Source organism: Jaculus jaculus, chromosome 7 (genome assembly GCF_020740685.1).
Source record: "Jaculus jaculus isolate mJacJac1 chromosome 7, mJacJac1.mat.Y.cur, whole genome shotgun sequence".
Lineage (NCBI taxonomy): Eukaryota > Metazoa > Chordata > Mammalia > Rodentia > Dipodidae > Jaculus > Jaculus jaculus.
In genome coordinates this window covers 145,082,924-145,098,831 of record NC_059108.1, presented here as the reverse complement: position 1 = coordinate 145,098,831, position 15,908 = coordinate 145,082,924, and the positions used below count along the sequence as shown (strand labels likewise).

The following is a 15,908-nucleotide window of genomic DNA, read 5'->3' as shown; positions in this document are numbered from 1 at the left end:
CTCTGGTTCCCTTTCAGCATGCCTGTGACCAAAGGCCAAAGCTTCCATTGGGCTCCCTGGGGTCTGGTAACCTTTGTTTAACTTGAGGTAGGGTCTGTTTCTAGCCCAGACTGACATGGAATTCACTATGTAGTGTCAGGCAGGCCTTGAACTCATGGAGAACCTCATACCTCTGCCTTCCGAGTACTGGGATTAAAGACGTGCGCCGCCACGGCCGGCTGTCTCACTTTTTAATTCTGTGTGTCTGTGTGGGTGTGGTTGGTTGTACACATGGCAGGGTACACATGTGGAGGTCTGAGGACAACTTCAGACTCCTCCTGATGGAGGTAGGGTCTCCCATTTCCACAGGCACTGGGATTACAGACACATGAGCCACTCGGTGCCCAGCCCCACTTTGGGTGCAGGGAGTCACACTCAGAATACTAGCAAGCTTGCAAACAAGTGCCTTTACCCACTCTCTTTTACTTGCTCCTCGTAACAACGCATAAAGGAGGCTGGGCAGTGGTAGGAACGCAGATTAGTACTGTACAGCTCCAAAACCTAGGATCCAGGCTGGGTGTGGCTCAGTGGCCCGGCATGAGCTGCTTAACAGACACAAGGGTGGCGCTTCAGCTGAATTCAGCTGTTACAATATGGAAAAAGCTGGCAGGAGACAGCAGCCCAGGACAGCCTGGGAAATGTATTTAGGGTTTTGTTTTTGTTTTTTTGCTTTTTAGTTGTAGAATCTCGGGATATTGAATCAGAGAGAAAACCTTAGAATTCAGACTAAGTCATATGTATTTAGGGTTTTGTTTTTGTTTTTTTGCTTTTTAGTTGTAGAATCTTCAGGATATTGAATCAGAGAGAAGACCTTAGAATTCAGACTAAGTCATCCAGCCAAAGTGGCAGTAAATAAAATCACTGTCGCTAGCATCAGATGCTTGTGGAGCACTAAAGGAGATATATGCTGTTGTCTGCAAACAGTGGGACGCCTCCGGTCATGGAGTTGCCAAGTCCGTGTACCAGACAAAAATGGTAACAAGCACTCAACAAAGGCAGATCACATGCAGCACATGTTCACAGTAACCAAAGCTAGTTCCCATAGTGGCAGGACACACTAGCTACGGTTGTGTGCTCAGCTTCCTCTCCCGGGATGACCACACCTGAGGATGTCGGTATGGTCGCACAGTGACCATTCCACCAGAGTTGCTGTGTTCCAGGCTAGGTCAGTTGGCTGGACCTCGGCGCCAGCTGTTGGCATGGAGGAGTATTGATGTCCCTTGCTGTGAACTTGAGAACAATGCAAGAGGTTAGAGACCACTGAAGCCTGCGGGAGTGCGCACTCTGATGGCAGCTGCAAGGCCCATCTGCCAGGTGGCTTTGCGTGCCTGAGCCCATGTCTGGCTATAAACAGGAGCACCACTGCCTGCCTGCCAAGCTGAGGAAGGAAGCCAACGCTTCTAATGACACAATCCTGCCTCTCCTGCAGTTCCCAAATAAACCAACCAAGGGAAGGACTCTGTCAGGATCCCACCGGCCATCGGTCAGACCTCTTGGCTGTCCACCGTAGGCTGACCACTGGCCACAGCACTCAGGCTCAACACGTAAAAGCAAGTCTCTTGTTTTGTTTTTCAAGTAGGGTTTCACTTTAGTCCAGGCTGACCTGGAATCACTACATAGTCTCAGGGTGGCTTCAAACTCATGGTGATCCTCCCATTTCTGCCTCCTGAGTGCTGGGATTAAAGGCACGCGCCTCCACGCCCACCTCATAAGCAAGTCTTTTGTACAAAAACTTACTTAAAGCCTCTATGTTACACCAATCTAGGAAGGGGGAGAAACTGGTCTGCACTGTTGGATGCCAGGAAACTTGTTACTCCTACAGAGAGGGACAGGAAGTTCCTGGAGTAAGGCCATGTCGTTTCCTAATCTGGGTGCTAGCTAGATCTGCATTCACTTGGAGAAGAACTGCAGTGAAGCTTCCTCAGGCCTTCATTGTCAGCCTGCACTTAGCTAGTTTCCACTTACTTAACTGAAGCTGGGATTAGATCTTTGTAGAACAAAGAGCCTATCTGACACGGCCACTCTTCTTCCCTGGTGTAAGTAGCAGGAGCAAAGGAGTTCAGGAGAGTAGTGTGCTGAGTGATTCCTGTGCAGAGCCTTAGATGGGAGGGGGAGAGGACCAAAAGTAAAGACGTGGACATCTGCTTCTTTGTTCATTAAAAAATACAATTTTAGCCAGGCGTGGTGGCTACTTTAATTCCAGCAATCAGGAGGCAGAGGTAGGAGGATCACCATGAGTTCGAGGCCACCCTGAGACTATATAGTGAATTCTAGGTCAGCCTGAGCCAGAGTGAGACCCTACCTCGAATAACAAAAACAACAAAAAAATACAATTTTAGGGATGGAGAGATAGCTTAGCGGTTAAGTGCTTGCCTGTGAAGCCTAATGAACCCTGTTTGATTCCCCAGGACCCACGTAAGCCAGATGCACAAGGGGGCGCACGCGTCTGGAGTTCGTTTGCAGAGGCTGGAAGCCCTGGCGCACCCATTCTCTCTCTCTCCCTCTATCTGTCTTTCTCTCTGTGTCTGTCGCTCTCAAATAAATTTAAAAAAAAAATACAATTTTAGGGCTGAAGAGATGGCTCAGTGGTAAAGACACTTGCCTGCAAAGCCTACCAACTGAGGTTCAGTTCACCAGTACCCAGTTAAATACAGATGCACAAAGTAATATATCCATCTGGAGTTCACTTGCAGTGGCAAAAGGCCCTGAAGACACACATACATGCATGCATATATATACACATACATACACACATATGTGCATTCTATCAAAAAATGTAGGTGCTGGGGACTGGAGAGATGGCTTAGTGGTTAAGCGCTTGCCTGTGAAGCCTAAGGACCCCGGTTCAAGGCTCAATTCCCCAGGACCCACGTTAGCCAGATGCACAAGGGGGCACACACACCTGGAGTTCATTTGCAGTGGCTGGAGGCCCTGATGCGCCCATTCTCTTTCTCTCTGCCTCTTTCTCTCTGTCACTCTCAAATAAATTAAAAAAAAATTAAAAAAAATAAACGATTTAAGAAAAAAAATGTAGGTGCTTTTTTTTTACTTTATTCATTGGGGGAAGAAATGGGTGCACCAGAACCTGCAGCCACTACAAAGAAACTCTAGACACATGTGCTACCTTGTGTATCTGGTTTACATGGGTACTTGTGGAGTTGAACCTGGATCCTTAGGCTTTGCAGGCAAGCGCCTTAACCACTAAGCAATCTCTCCAGCCCTTGTTTTTTGTTTTTGTCTGTCTGTTTTGGTTTTCGAGGTAGGGACTCACTCTAGCCCAGGCTGACCTGGAATTCACTAGTAGTCTCTGCCTCTTGAGTGCTGGGATTAAAAGTGTCTGCCACCATACCCAGCCACAAATCAATTTTTTAAAATATTTTTATTTGCAAGGAGAGCGCGACAGAGAAAAGAGAGAGAGAATGGGCGCACCAGGGCTTCCAGGGGCTGCAAACAAAACCAAGAAGCATGGGTTACGCTGTACTTTTGGCTGTACATGGGTACTGGGGAGTCAAACCTGGGTCATTAATTAAGTTTTGCAGGCAAACATGTTAACCATTACTATTACTCCAGCCCATGAAGATTTTTTTTTAGCATTTTATTCATATTATTTGGAGAGAGAGAATGGATGTGCCACGGGCTCTAGCCATTGCAAATGAACTCCAGATGCATTCACATTGTGCATGTGGCTTATGTGAGTACTGGGGAATTGACCTTAGGCTTCAGAGGTAAGTGCTTTAACTACACATGAGGATTGCTCTGAGTTCAAAGCCACCCTGAGACTACATAGTGAATTCCAGGTCAGAGTGAACTAGAGTAAAACACTACCTTGAAAAAAAAAAACAAAAAAACAGAAAGCTAGAAGAAGCCATTCTGCATGCAGTTCAATGGGAGAAAGATACACCACCAGTGGAGATACTCAACAGTGGACACTGCAAGCCTTATAATTGGCCAGCCAGGCCAAATGAGCCAATGGGTGCAATAGTGGCACATCTGTCATGGTGGAAACCAACTGCCCTCTAATTGGACTGGAGGCCTGCTCCATGAGAGGGAATACAACCCTGATACTGAAAACTTAAAATGGGTAGCCATGAGCCCTAGGGGTGTAACTTCTCCTGCTGTATGGAAAAATGTTTATATTATGCTTATCAAACTGACCAGTAAGCACTTCTCTTACTATTTATACCCTTATATTAATGCTACTCTCACTTTGGGTAGATAATCTTCTCTTTTCAGATGGCAGTGACTTTGGGATGACTCAGAAGGTATCATGGTGCTGGAAAGAAGTGACTGGAGTACTGAGTAACATCTTGATCACACCTTCCAAGGCTCAGGGTCCATTGCAGAAGGGGTGGCAGAAAGAATGTAAGACCCAAAGGAAGGGTAGGACTCCGTACAACGTGCTCCCTCCAGACATAAAATGGCCTGGATACCCATGACCTCATCGTGCCTGACACTACCTACACAAGACAATCAAAAGAGGAAAAGACCATGACATCAAAATAAAAGAAAGACTGATTGAGATGGGGAAGGGATATGATAGCGAATGGAATTTCAAAGGGGAAAGGGGGGGGGTTACTACCATGGGATACTTTTTATAATCAAGGAAAATGTTAATAAAAATTGAGGAAGAAAAAAGAGAAAGAAAAAGGCTAGACTCCAAAGCCAGCTGCAGTGGCACACACTCCCAAATATTTGGGAGGCTGAGGTGGTATGATCACCTGAACTCACGAGTTTAGACAACCTGCAGAGAACCTCATCAAGAAACATTGCTAAGTTTTATGGTATTTACCCATGCTTTTTCTTTTTAAATTATTTTTATTTATTAGAGAGAAAGAGGCAGATAGGGAGACAGAGAATGGGCACGCCAGGGCCACCAGTCACTACAAATGAACTCCAGGTGCATGCACCCCCTTCTGCATATGACTTATGTGGGTTGTGGGGAATCGAACCGGAGTTGTTAGGCTACGCAGGCAAACACCTTAGCTGCTAAGCCCTTTACACAGCCCATCCATGCTTTTCGTACAGTCTTTTTTTTTAAAGATTTTATTTTCATTCATTTATTTAGAGCTAGGGAGAGAATGGGCGTGCCAGGGCCTCTAGCCACTGCAAACCAACTCCAGATGCATGCACCATGTGCATCTGGCTTATATAGGACCCGGAGAATCAAACCTGGGTCCTTAGGCTTCACAGGCAAGTGCTGTAACGGCTAAGCCATCTCTCCAGCCCCTATAAAACTGTTGTCAGGGTAACAAACTGACGTATGTGGAAATAAAGTATTACCTCTCAGGCTGGAGAGATGGTTTAGCGGTTATAGCACTTGCCTGCAAAGCCGAAGGACCCAGATTTCATTGCCTAGTACCCATGTAAGCCAGATGCACAAGGTGGTGCATGCTTCTGGAGTTCATTTGCAGAGGCTAGAGGCCGTGGCACGCCCATTCTCTTTCTATCTACCTCTCTTTAATAAATATTTTTTAAATTGCTATTAAAAATTATATTTTTTTCCTCTCTCTCTCGACATTTACTTCTCACCTGACTTCTGTTGTACAAACTACCAGCTACATTCCCGTCAACTGGGAAGAAGACACGAGCAAGGTTTAAAGCAGTCGGCACAGTCACGTATACGGCAGGAGGATTCCTTTATGGGGTGAACTGGGTAATACACAGCTCTAGAATAGGCTTCCGTCACTGGGAGACAGGGAGGAGCAGGTCAGAAGGACCAATCCACTCCAAGGATCCCACCACATGAATATGCACCCCAGGTGCCTCCCTGAGGCTCCGCCCACCCATCAGTTCAGTCAAGCATGTTGCTTTAGTTCTTTTTTTTGGCCACTGAAGATATTCCACCCTGATGACAGGATTTCAGAATTAACAGTCTTTCCAGTCATAATGGAAACGGGTGTCCAAGCTCTTGATGAGAAACATTCATTCAATTTCTCTTGCAAGAACCAAAGACATTTTTTTTCCTTATGATCTTTGAAATATTTATATATACTTTTTAAAAAACAACAACAGTCCACTCTGTGCTCTGTTTCCCTGGAAGGTTTCTCATGATCACCCCTCCAATAGATAGAGAGGTTGTGTATCTGGGAACAAATTAAGACACTGTAAGGGATAAAAATTCAAATGTGACACTCCAAAGCAGATGGGGGGAGGGGTTCCGGTGGCAGAGGGGGCAGGTGCTGATGGAGGAGCAGGGTATAGCCTTCTAGGAAAGCCCAGTGGAGACAGATGGAAGCATCAGGAGCAAGGACCTTGCTGGGGAAGGCCCCAGTTCCATGGGCCACAAGCACCTGCATTCTGTCTTCTCAGGGCTGAAGACCCTATCTCTGACCTCCACTCACATGAAGACAGGTGACCTCTGACTACAACAGGCCGAAGCCAGGAACTGGGATCCCCATCAAGAAGGGCTTGGGGGAGGTCCCTTTAGGCCACTTCAAGCAGCAGGGCCTGGGATGCTCACATCCGGGCATTGGGAGTGGGAGGGGAAGGGGGGGAGGGACACTGCAAGGCTCGGAGAGCAGCAGGAAAAGGCGACCAGTAGTGCTTTGTATGGAAGACCTGCAGCCACGGCTGCTTACATCCCTGGGCTGGGGCCACACTGGAGTCGTCTCCCAGCCAGCAGCAGCCGCGATACACTCCCGGTCCCTTCTTTATGCATATGGAGACACAGATACATGTTCAGTTACTATTTTGATGCGGGTTCATTTCCCCTTTGCTGACCGCGGCTCGGTCCCGTGCTGAGGGGTTCACGCCTTCGGGCCTGCCGCCAGGCTCACCCCCACCAAGGCAAAGTGGCCCCGGGATGAGAGAGGAGAGGACACGCCACCACAGGTGACCAGGAGGAGGGCCTACCTCATTGAGACGTCTGTTTCTAACCCTGAGAACCTAAGGAATTGTGAAGGACTCGCGGAGGGAGCGGGGGTTAAAGGTCACCGGGCTTTTTATTGCAGTTGAAGCACACTCGGACCGGGTGGTCCCAGCCTCGAGAGGGGACAGCCCGCCGGTCGTGGGAGCACTCGTCGCAGAAGCCCTGGCCGCAGGCGCGGCAGTGGTGCTTGGAGAGCTTCACGCTGAACTCCTTGCGGCAGCTGTGGCAGTTCAGGATCTCGTGGTCCGGCACCCAGTAGGCCGGCCTGGCCGCGTCCTTCACTAGGCCTGCAGCAGGGAAGACGTGGATGGTCAGGACACTGGAACCTTCGCCCAGGTGGGCTTCCCACACCCAATCACGACAGGGCTTTTGACAAGGACACATATGGCAAAGCCTCCAGCCGTGACCACCCAGCTGAGAATCACTCTCTGCCTGAGGCTGGGACAGTCCTGACAATGCAGACTTCAGGCACATCCCAGCTCCACTGAGCACAGGGAAGGGAGATGCAGGAGCAAGCAAGGTGACTTCACTTTTCAGGGGCTTATCCGTCTTTAACAACCCCTTTCTAAGACTTATTAAGAGGACAAGAGGGCTGGTAAGATGGCTTAGTGGTTAAGGCACTTGCCTGTGATGCCTAAGGACCCATGTTCTACTCTCCAGATCCCATGTAAACCAGATGCACAAAGGTGAAGCAAGCTGGGCATGGTGGTGCACACCTTTAATCCCAGCACTTGGGAGGCAGAGGTAGGAGGATTGCTGTGAGTTCCTGAAACTCCATAATGAATTCCAGGTCAGCCTGGGCAAGAGTGAAACCCTACCTTGAAAACCCAGAACAAAAACCAAAAAGAGCACACTTTGTATGGATACATCATGTGTTGGTACCATCTTTCCCTTGTCCCTGCCCCCATTCCACTTGGTGCCCTCCCCATGGGGTTGGAAGTTATATGTTGTGGGACCAGCAATCACTGGGGGGAGGCAATGCATCATGACTTCCCAACCTGTGGCTCTTAAAATCTTTCCACCCCCTCGTCTGCAAAATTCCCTGAGCCTCGGTGGGTGTTTGAAGTCTACTTCAGTGATGAACACTTAGGGGGCCTCTGAATCTCTGCTTCGTTGGGGGCCACGTATCCTCAGCATCTGCACCTGGGCCACAATCTTAAATGCTGAGTCAGTAACCTGGGCTGGTACAGCAAATTAAAGACAGCCAAGTTCTGTGTCATGCATTTCCTCTAATACTCCTCTCTCTTCCCTGCAGACAAACTATACCATGCTTCCAGGCCCTGGCCTTAAGAGACTGGCAGCTTCTATTTGCTGTCTCTTCAAACATTAGCTCATAAAGCCCTGAGACACCACTACCTCTGGAGACCTCATGTGGGGAGGCCAGAGGGTACCCACAGAGAGAAATGGGGGTGAGGCTATACTGAGCTTCTAGCTTCCACGTGTCTCACTGTGTTACCCAGAATGTGAAGTCAGCCTGGACCTTTGAGATCAATCCAAATTCCATCCTGGAGTATCAGGTACTAACTCCAAGTGATACCACTGGGAGATGAATCATGACCCTTAGACTAACTGGAGTGGTCGGCCTTTACATGTCAGGGTAGTCTTTCACACAGCCACAGATGCTTTAAAGTACAGCCTCCTGGAACACACAAGACCCCCTATGGCATTCAGCAGAAGCAGCAAACTTAAAACTCAATGATTACTTGCCACCCAACTCCAGTTGGCAAGAGTACCCTGAAACCTACATCCCACATAAAAACTACACCCAAGACAGGCACTGCCCAGACGTACCTAGTGGTATGTCAATGGCTGTCACCACGGCTCCCAAGGTGTTCTGCACAGCCTCGCCCACCTTACGGGCAATCAGTGTTCCACCTTCATCATCTGCTTGTGCCTCAGCAACATCTGTGGACGGTAAGAAAAGAAAAGCTGGGCTGGAGAGATGGCTTAGTGGTTAAGGCGCTTGCCTGCAAAGCCAAAGGACCCAGGTTCGATTTTCCCCAGGATCCACATAAGCCAGATGCACAACGTGGTGCATGTATCTACAGTTCGTTTGCAACAGCTGGAGGTCCTGGTACACTTATTCATTCCCTCTCTTTCTGCCTCTTTCTCTCTCAAATAAATAAATTAAATGTTTGGGAAAAAAAACTTCAACTTTGGTGACAAAGTTAGAGGACATTTTGGAAAAGTCAGGAAAGGGTTTGGAGAGAGAAAAAAGCTGTTGCCACAGTCATTCCCCAAGTGGAAATCATGGAGGGCCACAGTAGACTCTTCTCCCTGGACCCCTAAGCAGTCCTGCAAGACTACAAGGTTGTGGCTGACGCAGGTCGGCCTAGACCCTGAAGCCAGGTACCACCTCTCGAACCTCTGTAATTAATGTTTTTTTTCTTTTTCTTGTTTGGATTTTACTCTGTTTTGTTTTTAGGCAGGGTCTCACTCTAGTCCGGGTTGGTCAGGAACTCACTGTATAGCCCAAGTTAGCCTTGAACTCAGAGCAGTCCTCCTACCTCAGCCTCTTGAGTGCTGGGATTAAAGCTAAACCACCATGCCTGACTTAACTGTGTGTGTGTGCGCGCGCGCGCACACGCACATATGTAAGCATGTATGTGGAGGCCAGAGGAAAACCCTGTGTAAACACTATACTTTTTTTTTTAGACAGGGTCTTACAATGGCCTGGAGTTTGCCAACTGGCTGACCAGTGAGCCCAAGGGAGCTGTCTCCACCTCCCCAGCACTTGGATGACAGACAAGTGCCACCATTCTTAGGCTTTTTTACATGGGTCTGGGGATCAAACTCAGGTCCTCATGCTTACAAGGCAAGCAATTTACCGCCCGAGCTATCGCCTTAGCCCCTTTTAAAGTCGGCCAGAGCTGGGTGTGGTGGTGCACACCTTTAATCCCAGCACTTGGGAGGCTGAGGGAGGAGGACTGCTGAGTTCAGGCCTAGCCTGGGATACACAGTGAGCTCCAAGTCAGGCAGGACTTGAGTGAGACCCTGCCATTGGGGGAAAAAAAGGTAAATTAAATATTCAGCAGCTGTATGCATACTTTTCCCCTCAGAAACAACTCCATGCTCAGGCCAGGCCAGGCTCGGATCAGCACCCACAGGTGCTGCCAACACAGGACTCTGCTAACAAAGAACGCGGGAGTAGGGGTGGCCAACCTTTGACACCATGACATGAATGTATAAACGTGTTGGACCGCACTCTCAGCTCTCCTGGGATGCCCAGTTCCCAACTCACAGTGAGCGCACAAGAGGGCAGTGTCCCAGCACCCTCACAGCCTGCGGGCCCCACGTTACCTAACTGGACATTCCTAGTGTCATAGCAGTTGTCACACACCCGCACGGGCGCGGGCCCCCAGCCACGCTCGGGCACTGGCCGGGTCTTGGAGGAGCAGCCGTCACAGAAGCCCTCGCCGCAGGCCCGGCAGTGATGCTTGGTGTCGTTGTCTTTGAAGGACGCCGCGCACTGGTTGCAGCTCTGTCCCACGCCCGAAAGAAAACACAGAGGCTCAGCTGAGAAAGTCAATGAGACCCAGGGAGCAACGCAAAACTCTTGGGGGTGGTTTTCTGTTCAGTGAGCTTCCTGTGACGGGTGTCTGAAGCCAGGTGCTCCCTGGCTATGGGTGCCCAAGAGATGCATGATCAAGCCAAGGATGGTCTTAGATGACCGCAAAAAGGCTCCTTTCTCCAGATTCCGTATCTATGATCTCAGATTAACTTTTTCCCCCCCATCCCAGGAAAAATGCAAGAACTCACCCCAAAGAAAATATTTGCAGAACACAAAAAAAATTCTTGAGTAAAAAACTGGAGCAGGTGGGCTGGAGAGATGGCTTAGCGGTTAAGTGCTTGCCTGTGAAGCCTAAGGACCCCGGTTCGAGGCTCGGTTCCCCAGGTCCCACGTTAGCCAGATGCACAAGGGGGCGCATGCGTCTGGAGTTCGTTTGCAGAGGCTGGAAGCCCTGGCGCGCCCATTCTCTCACTCTCCCTCTATCTGTCTTTCTCTCTGTGTCTGTCGCTCTCAAATAAATAAATTAATTAATTTAAAAAAAAAAGTTGTGAGCTAGCAAGCCTGGCCTACACTATTAAAAAAAAAAAAAACTGGAGCAGGGGCTGAAGAGATGGCTTAGTGGTTAAGCGCTTGCCTGTGAAGCCTTCAGACCCCAGTTCAATGCTTGATTCCTTGGACCCACATTAGCCAGATGCACAAGGGGCACTGAGTCTGGAGTTCGTTTCCAATGGCTGGAGGCCCTGGCACACCTATTCTTTCTTTATTTCTCTCTCTCTCTCTCTCTCTTAAGCTCTCTCTGTTGCTCTCAAATAAATAAATAAACAAACAAAATTTTTAAAAAATTGGAGCATGCCTTTAACTCCAGAACTTGGGAGACAGAGGCAGGAGGATCACCACCAGGCCACCCTAAGACTATTACATAGTGAATTCCAGGTCAGCCTGGGTTAGAGTGAAACCCTACCTGGAAAAAGCAAAAAGAAAGAAACTGCTGCCAAGTCTCCACTCTTTCCAATACTCTCTAAGCTACTGTACTAAGGAAAAATTTTTGCACCTCCCCACTAGATCTAGCTTAGCACCATACAAATTAACATCAGTTGGTGGGCTGTGTCGGGAACACCAGGGCATCCTGCCACAGCATACCAGGATCTGGGAGTTGGGCCTCCAATAGGCAGGTGCGATCTGGTCTGTCAGCCAGGAAGTCACAGCCTTGGTGGGCCCGAGGCTAAGCTCGGACACGGACTGAGCCATGAAGTTCATCCCGTCCAGCAGGCGCTGGGCAGCATTGTTGTTGTCCTTCAGAAATGCATCTGTCTGCAATGACAACAAGGTGAAGAAAAGAAAAATTAGAAGGCAGAGGATCTCTGCAGCTAACTGGGAATCCTAAAGTCCCTGGAATTTATTTTTTAACAGCCAAGAGGGCCTTGTGTGCCCATTCTCATCACCCCAACCCACCTCTCTTCTCTATGTTTTCCTCAAATAAGTAATTTTTTTGTTTTGTTTTGTTTTTTCAAGGTAGAGTCTCACTGTAGCCCAGGCTGACCTGGAATTCTCAGGGTGGCCTCAAACTCACAGAGATCCTCCTGCCTCTGCCTCCCGAGTGCTGGGATTAAAGGCTTGCGCCACCACACCCGGCTCTAGTCCACACTTTCTCACCACTAAGGTGTGAAGTGAAGCTCACAGTTCACTTCCCTCTGTTGTAAACAGGCTCCACTTCTCCCCCCACACACAAATAACTAGACAGTGTGAAAAAGGAGAAGGAAAATCAGTGGAACAGCTCTTACTCCAGGCCACACATGCACAATCTCTGTCCGCACCACCGTATCCACAGGATCTTGGTTCCCAAACCAGTACTGCCGGCTCCGATAGACCACGCCACAGTTAGGACATTCGATCACATAACTATGAAGAAGTCAAGTAAATAAACAGTATTAGCAACAGATCTGGGCAGACAAGCACCTTTTAAAGAAAACCTTTTGCTATTTTATTTAAACTCACCCAGACCAGGCGTACTTCGCGAGACCCATCCAGGGAGAGTCTGTAGATGCAGATGTTTTGGGCACCACACTGACCTCCTTGCCTCTCTCATAGCAGGCCTGAAACATGGAATGTTCTGTCAGCTTATTCTAGGCACACCAGGACCCAAGACTGCTTTACATCCCCCACCTACAAATCACACCAGATGAGAGTGACAAGCCCCGAGTTTACCACTGCAAAGGAGGTTTGTTTCTCTAAAGAAACTAGTGCCTGAATAGTCATAATCTGCATACCCAACCCAGGACATGAAATTGCACTCTAAATTATGTATCTGTCATAGACAGAAGAAATTCATCAAAACAAGTTCCCCAAGATGCAGTTCTACATAGAAGAAAAATGAATAGCTAATACAGATGATCCTTACCTACAAGCTCAACAGAATGAAGAAGCAAAAAGCTTTAAAAAATTAAACAAAGGGCCAGGCATAGTGGGTCACACAGAGAGAAAGACAGATAGAGGGAGAGAGAGAGAATGGGCGCGCCAGGGCTTCCAGCCTCTGCAAACGAACTCCAGACGCGTGCGCCCCCTTGTGCATCTGGCTAACGTGGGACCTGGGGAACCGAGCCTCGAACCGGGGTCCTTAGGCTTCACAGGCAAGAGCTTAACCGCTAAGCCATCTCTCCAGCCCTAGGGGTCACACTTTTAATCCCAGCATTCAGGAGACTGAGGTGGGAGGATCACTGTGAGTTCGAAGCCACCCTAAAACTATATAGTGAATTCCAGGTCAGGCTGGACTAGAGCAAGACCCTACCTCAAAACTCACCCTCCCTAAAAAAACAAAACAAAAGAAACAAAACAAAACAAAACAACAACAACAACAACAAAAAACAATGATGGGCTGAAGAGATGGCTTCATGGTTAAAGGTGCTCGCTTGCAAATCCTGCTGACCTAGGCGCAATCCCCAAGGCACTCACGTAATGCTGGATGGAAAAAGTGGTGGTTCAGGGGCAAGAGGCCCTGGCGTGCTCCTCCACTCCTCTTACACCACCCACTCACCCCAAAATAAAATATATAAGACTGGAGAGATAGCTAAGCAGTTAAGGCACTTGCCTGCAAAGCCAAGGACCTGGGTTTGATTCCCTAGGACCCATGTAAGCCAGATGTAGAAGGTGGCACATGTGTCTGAAGTTCGTGTGCAGTGCTTGGATGCCCTAGCATGCCCATTCTCTCTCTCTCTCATAAATAAAAATAATTTTAAAATTAGTCCCAGGCATGGTGGCACACACCTTCATTCCCAGCACTCAGGAGGCAGAGGTAGGACGATTACCGTAGTTCGAGGGCAGCCTGAGAGTACATTCCAGGCCAACCTGGGCTAGAGAAAAACCTTACTTAAAAAAAAAAAAGAGGGGGACTGGAGGGATGGCTTAGCAGTTAAGGCGTTTGCCTGCAAAGCCAAAGGACCCAGGTTTGGTTCCCCAGGACCCACATTAGCCAGATGCACAGGGGGTGCACACATCTGGAGTTCATTTGCAGTGGCTGGAGGCCCTAGTGCCCCCATTCTCTGTCCCTCTTTCTCTGTCAAATAGATTTTTTAAAAAATGGGGCTGGAGAGATGGCTTAGCGGTTAAAGTGCTTGCATGTGAAGCCTAAGAACGCAAGTTCAAATCTCGAGGTCCCACATACCAGTGACGCAAACATGCAATGTCGCGCAAGCGCCACAAGAGTGCGCACACGTCTGGAGTTTGGTCACAGTGGCTGAACTGTTGTGCCCATGCATGAAACCTTGGGTTTGACACACTGCTACATAAAACTGGGTATTGGGGGCTGGAGAGATGGTTGTCATTATGGAGCTTGCCTGCAAAGTGAAAGGACCCAGTTTGATTCCCCAGTGCCCAAATAAAGCCAGATGCACAAGGTGGGGCATTTGCAATTGCTGGAGACCCTGGTATGCCCATTCTCTATCTGCCTCTTGCTCTCTCTCTCTCAAATAAAGAAATAAAATATAAATTATAAATTTTTTAAAAATTTTAAATGAACATGGTCTGAGGAGATGGTTTAATAGTTAAGAGCATGTGTGGTGGCTTGATTCGGGTGTTCCCCCATAAACTTAGGTGTTCTAAATGCTATGTCCCCAGCTGATGGCAATTTGGGAATTAAGAGCATCCTGGAGGCAGTGTATTGTTGGAGGCAGGCTTGTGAGTGTTACAGCCCATGCCAGTGTTTGGCACACTCTCCTGTCCACCTTATGTGGGCCAGGGGGTGATGTCTACCCTCTGCTCATACTGTCATTTCCCCTGCCATCATGGAGCTTCCCCTCGAGTTAGCCAGATGCACAAGGGGGCGCACGCTCTGGCATTCATTTGTGGGGGCTGGAGGTCCTGGCACGCCCATTCTGTCCTTCTCTCATCAGCCAGTCCAGCCTAATTAGTGACCTCCAGGCCACTGAGCGACGGTCTCAGAAAGAGCATGGACAGTGTACCTGGGCACCTCCGCCTGCGGTCCTGCTCTGGCCTCTACACACCCATGTGCTCACACACATAGGAACAGGAATATAGGCACACACAAGTGAATGAATAAACAAATCTAAACAAAGGAGGCCTCAGAAAAAAACACGTGGAAACAGGCAGCCTAAGGGTTCCAGCAGGGAGGAGGACTTCCTTCATCCTCCTCTTTGTGGGCCCTCCTCGCTGCTCTTCTCTCGGGATGCAGGAAGGGCACCCAGCGCGCCGGCCGCTGGGCAGGGGAGACTCCGAGGACTCACCTTGCAGGTGTAGACCCGGTTGTCATACTGGTGGGAGTATCTGCAGCGGCTCCTGGCTTCATGAGGCACTCCTTCCTTTCCATGATTCATGCTGTTCTTACAGCCAACCCTGAGGGAAGCGCAATACCGACAGTGAGGTGGATGTGGAATCACTGCTGCTTACACAGGAGTCTGGTCTGGAGCCAGGCACAGGGTGGACGGCAGACCTGGGCTCCTGACCACACAGAGGCAGGGTCGCCAGCCTGCTCCTCTGCGACACTTGTAATCAGCAGCACAACAGTGCAGGGCAACCATTCCCCTGACTAGGGAAAAGGCAGAAAAGGGAAAAAGGACTCTCTTGGACAATCAACCTGACCCCTCAGCATACCTAGCGGAGACGAAGACACCACCTGACTAGAGATGAAAGCTGAACAGGTTTCAAGAAACTAACAATGCAAAAAAAACGATAATTAAAAAAGATTAGCACACCTTTAATCCCAGCACTCAGGAGGCCGAAGTAGGAGGATTACCTTGAGTTCGAGGTCACCCTGAGACTACATAGTGAATTCCAGGTAAGCCTGGGCTAGAGAGAGACCCTACCTCAAAAAAAAAAAAAAAACCACAAAAATAAATAAAAAGATGAAATGGAGCTGGGCATGTCTTTAATCCCAGCACTTGGGAGGCAGAGATAAGAGGACTGCCATGAGTTAGAGGCCACCCTGAGACTACATAGTGTTCTAGGTCAGCCTGGGCTAGAGTGAGACCCTAACTTGGG

General features: G+C 48.9%; 1 protein-coding gene across 4 annotated transcripts in view; it reads right to left on the bottom strand.

The window, feature by feature from the left end:
* Positions 1 to 5,658: 5,658 nt before the first annotated feature.
* Positions 5,659 to 15,908, bottom strand: part of Zfyve1 (zinc finger FYVE-type containing 1) — a 59,197-nt gene continuing 48,947 nt past the window's right edge. For all 4 annotated transcript variants that reach the window (XM_045154988.1, XM_045154986.1, XM_045154987.1 and 1 more), the window contains 7 exons: positions 15,155 to 15,263; positions 12,414 to 12,511; positions 12,200 to 12,317; positions 11,559 to 11,729; positions 10,208 to 10,388; positions 8,699 to 8,812; positions 5,659 to 7,194 (listed from right to left, as the gene is read on the bottom strand). In XM_045154988.1, coding sequence (XP_045010923.1) covers positions 6,962 to 7,194; positions 8,699 to 8,812; positions 10,208 to 10,388; positions 11,559 to 11,729; positions 12,200 to 12,317; positions 12,414 to 12,511; positions 15,155 to 15,263 — 1,024 coding nt within the window. In that variant the 3' untranslated portion in view covers positions 5,659 to 6,961. The remainder of the gene's footprint in view (positions 7,195 to 8,698; positions 8,813 to 10,207; positions 10,389 to 11,558; positions 11,730 to 12,199; positions 12,318 to 12,413; positions 12,512 to 15,154; positions 15,264 to 15,908) is intronic.